The sequence below is a fragment of the Atta cephalotes genome (genome assembly GCF_000143395.1).
Source record: "Atta cephalotes unplaced genomic scaffold scaffold00068, whole genome shotgun sequence".
In the NCBI taxonomy this organism is placed as follows: domain Eukaryota; kingdom Metazoa; phylum Arthropoda; class Insecta; order Hymenoptera; family Formicidae; genus Atta; species Atta cephalotes.
In genome coordinates, this window is record NW_012130132.1 from 361,108 (window position 1) to 366,241 (window position 5,134).

At 32.1% G+C, this 5,134-nt stretch overlaps 1 protein-coding gene across 1 annotated transcript; it reads right to left on the minus strand.

Annotated features, from left to right (window-relative positions):
* Positions 1-3,085: 3,085 nt before the first annotated feature.
* On the minus strand, positions 3,086-4,807 carry LOC105623938 (transmembrane protein 192). The gene is made up of 3 exons (XM_012205307.1): positions 4,703-4,807; positions 4,214-4,610; positions 3,086-3,894 (listed from the first exon to the last, which is right to left on the minus strand). The coding sequence occupies exons 1-3, from the start codon at positions 4,805-4,807 to the stop codon at positions 3,650-3,652; spliced, it is 747 nt and encodes a 248-aa protein (XP_012060697.1). The 3' UTR covers positions 3,086-3,649.
* Positions 4,808-5,134: the final 327 nt, after the last annotated feature.

Below are 5,134 nucleotides of genomic sequence, written 5' to 3' on the forward strand. Positions count from 1 at the left end.
ATACGATTTGATCCATTGTGCGTTTACGTTTAATCTCTATATTCCTTTTTTATATCTCTAATATTTAATTCTATTCCTTTATATTTTTTCCATTGAACGCAGAGCCTAAAACGTTTTATATACCGTGATTTTAGATTTTGTGTCGTCTGGGTTATTATAATTTTATTTGTGATTCAACAAAGTATCTATATACCGTTTGAGATGCGCCATCGAGTGCATTATTCCATCAATGTAATATGTAACACATTCGAAGTCTTTCTATACGTCATCTGATTTCACGAGATCGAATTAAAGCCCGACTGACAAAATCGACAACTGAAGGATACTAATCAGTCTCCCGTGAGAGGGATCATCCTTATTTAACCCTTGTTTGCAACAAAGTCTGAATAAAAAAAAAACACTAGACACGACAATAATGAGGAACACTTTTATGGGGAACGTGCGCGAAAGCCGCAGTTGCGTATTGTTCACAGCGCGTGGAACAGGGAACTACCGCCCGTTCGAACTAGCTCAGCAGCAACGGCTGGCCTAAGCGTAGTACAAATTTTGCAGTGAAGTCTTAATAAAAGAAAAAAAATGAAAAAAGAGATGCGAGTGGGCCGAGAGAAGGAGAGAGAGAGAGAGAGAGAGAGAGAGAGAGAAAAAATTTCCGATATAATTTCACGAGATTCGGATACAGCGGCAAGAGACAATCGCGCCGTCGTTTCGCGAAGGAAACGCAGGTGCTGGAGTGGATATGGTGTCGTACACAAACACACGTAGCCTACTCTCGAGACACAACGGGGTGTACAAGCTTCTACGTTTTATATAGTGTAGAGTTGAGTGTTCCATATAAGTATAAGCTAGTTTTGTAATATCGTAAATATACGTGTACGATAAAAGCGAATCTATCGGGTCTAACGGAGAAGACGTGACTCTTTTGTAAATAGATTTCTTTCCATTACACATGTATAACGAGGCCCGGCTGTACCGATCGATTGTCATCAATTAATCCTGATTAGAGACTTTCTGTACTTCTTTCTGTGACGCAGTCTCAACTCTTAGTCACGATTACGTGAGTAGAATTGCGGAACCATTAAACTAAAAGACATATCTTCTTTCTTGAAGAATATTTCAAAAATTTCATTTCAAATAATCTAATTTCAAATAATTAATGTTGCCAATAAAAGATTGTAAGATGTATTAACAATATATCAATATTAAATTAATAAAAAAATTGTTTATAAAAATATGTATGAACAAAATATTAATAATTATAGAATTAATTTTACAATTAGATTGTAATTAAAACTAAGAAAAGGACACAAAATGTTAGCTCAATTATCGGTACATTCGGATTTGTCTTACGAAGATCGAGAGGAATCGCTAGAACTAAAAGAAAAAGACGCGGAAATAATGCTACTTAATTTCGTTCATTTTATTATAGAGTATAAAATGGATTTAAGTCTCGATAATATCTCTGCTAATTTTCCACACGTGCCCCGTTAGACCCGCATCCAGATGACATAGGTATTATTAGGCATTTATATAGACTTATATATACATACTTAAAGAGACACATAAGTAGACCTGTGTTAAATAATATAGCTCTAGTGTAAAGATGTCTATTATTGCACATTGTGCCAGCCTACGCCAATCGACAATCAGGACATCTTTTCCTCGTTTAATTCGTAAGACGTCATAAAATAAATCGCCAATTCGAACTGAATTGTCGATCGTTCTCTCGCTTCTCTCACTGACTGAAATAACGATCGTTCACTTGTGTTTTTCCAGTACGATTATATAGGAAAATAAACGACTCTAAATCTTAATGAAACTTTATATTTCTGAGATATTTAAAAAGATAGAACATAGATTACACTCTTTTTATAGAAATTATTAATATATGTGAATAATTTTAGTTTCTTGAGAACAGATGCGATAAAGAAACTTCAAAAAAGATATCTTGATCGCTATCATCGACTGGCACAATGTATATAAACTAAGAAGAGAGTCCTAGAATATGTAAGAAATAGAAGGGAATGATTTTAGCTGCTCAGAAACGTAAGATGCTTTAAAGGAAATTTCGCGACTGAAAGTGATATTGCGAGGCAATAATTTCTCCAACATACTCGGGAAGACTGCGGAAGTAGCGCGTGGAACGAATGCAAAACGAAAAATCTGCATTATTTTTGCTGCTGCGAGATTCCTATGGACGTTACTATAATATTATATTTAAGAGAACTACAGATACGTATAAACCTATGTCACCATATGTAGTTTTTACTTATATTATTCGTATGACTGCATGTTATAGAGGTGGCTGTATATGATATATACATTTATCATAATGTTTGTAATGAAATGCTGAGAAAAGACGCGATTTTGATTTCGCGCGAGTAAATATTGCGAGCAGGAAAAACATAGCTCCATAATTTAGCTCGATATTTTAGCTCGGTTTCGCTTTCTACCGTTGCAATGGAAAATGGCTGCTTTTGAGACTCAAGAAAATGCAATGTAATATTATATCACACCGAGTTAATATAAACGTAATCGAGATTTATATGTAAATTTTCAATGTAATCGTAACGTGTGAGATACGACACGCTGTTGAGTTTTATTAAGAGAAACCGCTGCTTGACTAATTATTTATATAGCCCCATGTATGCAAAATAATAATGTATGTAAAATGATGGTTGCTACTGGAAAAAATATACATATATTTTATTGAGTTGACAATGAACGTATAGTTGCATTTTTTTCGCAGTAATACCTCCTCTTCCTCAAGCATTTTGTCATTGATATATTAATAAATGTTCCTATATTTAAAAAAATGTTATTCTTAATATGATTTCTAATAAATTTTTTTTGGTAACGTCTTATTATATGATATATAAGTATTAAATAATGACATTTTTTAAACTCAGATCTGTTATATATTTATAATAAATCTATACAATGATAAGATACAAATAGATATAAAAGTAATATACTTCATGCAACAGATAGATATATGTTCCAAAGATATGAAACAGAAAGAACTTATGACTGACTAAAGCTTGGCAAAGACTAATGTTTTAAAAATAAGTAAGACGTAATGTTTTTTTTTAAACATGTCTTTAATGTTTTAAACATGCTTTAAACAGCATTATAAAAAAACATATTTTATATAGTTTAAAACATGTATTTTACCAATCACAATGATTAATTAAACTAAACTAAAATTAAATTACAGTTATGAAATATCTTTTAGCAAACTTATGCAGTAATAATGGAATTAATTTCTAAATATATGTACATGTATTGTGTACTGAAATTCAGTTATTATATCTAATGCATCGAATCCATAGATACTAGTATTAGATCGCTAATTTCTGAGTTGATTTAATGGCGACAATATATGTGTATGATGTGTATGTGTTATTTATATGCAAAATAATTGAAGCGGCTATTAAACTCAACCGAATACCCGATCGTTTACAGCGTTTTTGTCGAAGTTAGTGATCTAGTAATAGTACAGACATCTGTGATCGAATCAATCGAATTCATTAAAAGACATGTCATATGTATCACATTTAAAAAATTATAATTCTAATCTCCGATATAATGTCACTATTATTATAGATAATAAGCGTTAATTTCATAAAAGAGATATGTAATCAGTTTTGCTTTATGTCTCTGTCGCTCTGTGTTGAGACGCTAATAGCATTATTCTATGACTTAGCTTTACATTGTGATCCTTCAGATATCTTATCATGTCTGCCTGCTTTTCCAGCAGTTCCTCCAAATTCCTCCCCTTTTGCCGATATCCGATTTCCCCCATTCCGGAGTAAGAATCCTGCGTAAAGGGCGACAGCCATTCGTCGCGAGTGACATCGGGCGATGGACGTAATCGATTAAACTTCATAACTCTCTCTATATGAGAAACAAATATTGGTAGATCGCAATAAAGAATAATAACTTTTGAGAATTTAGTATGTAAGTGCAGTTATTACTTAAGGTTCACAGTATAAATATCTTAATCCTCAAACAAAACATTTTCTTTCTCTGAGAAAGGAATCTTGATAAAATCTCAAAATTATATTTAATGATTTTTATATTTCGCTTTATATAAATTTTACGTTTGTAATATTACATAAAAGCCCCAAAAAATTATTTTTTTATAAAAACTTTTTTCTATCGAGCTAATGAATTCTCTCTAGACACACATATTCTATCTTTGCAAGATACTTACTGATATAATTAATGTAAGCTGATAAGATTATTATGAGTTCCAAAGTGGTTAGGAGAAAAATATAATTGAGCGGTGTGAACCATTCTGACTTTCTGCAATACCGCTCGTAGTCAACTTTATGTGTGTGATGTAGAATTACAGCGAGCAACAAATAGCATGTATTCCATAACGACGCAATGAAAAGGGGCGTCCTTATAAGTTGATATGTTGATTGATAGAAATCTAGGTATCCATTAATACGCAAATTATGGTGTCTCGCTTTGACAATGTGATCTATCGCCATGACTATTAACCAATAGATGCAGTGAAGATATAAGTATATAAAATACGTGTCACATTTGTTCTGTTCCTTTGGCCAAATAGACACAAATACAATCCCAGTGATCTCCAACAAAACCTATGATACAAAAGTTGCTCCAATGTATCCAAACCAACCTTTAATTATTCTAAAAATCTAAAGATGTATCACACCAAGCAAGATATACCTACTCCAAGTAAAAGTGGAATCGACACGACCGACATAGTGTTTAATTGTTGAAAATTATCTTCCTCTTGAGAGCTCAAAACTGGTTGAAAGCACTCTTCGTCTTCCATCTTAACAGGTCGATCAAAAGACACTCATAAAGTATCATATATCCTAAACAAATTATCATAACAACAATTTAAACCTATTTTCTTAAATAAATGATCACAGCTAACAATAACATGTGTTAATAAAATACAAACAAAAATTACATACTTAATATCTATTAATATTTATAATTAACATCTTATAAACGAAAACTCTTCCTTAATTTTGAAATCTCATGCTTCCAAATGAAAATCGAAGGAACTAACGGCATAAGATAGTCAGAGACAAGAGAGATAGTCAAAGACAAGAGATGAGCCAACCCACATAATAATTTCACACTTATTTAATTT

Excerpts from the sequence above, each read along its gene's own strand:
- LOC105623938 (XM_012205307.1), bottom strand. The coding sequence starts at position 4,807 with ATGGAAGACGAAGAGTGCTTTCAACCAGTTTTGAGCTCTCAAGAGGAA. Across the intron at positions 4,611-4,702 it reads CGATTCCACTTTTACTTGGA|GTTTTGTTGGAGATCACTGG; the intron begins GTAGGTATATCT and ends TTTGTATCATAG. Across the intron at positions 3,895-4,213 it reads AGCTTACATTAATTATATCA|AGAGAGTTATGAAGTTTAAT; the intron begins GTAAGTATCTTG and ends TTTCTCATATAG.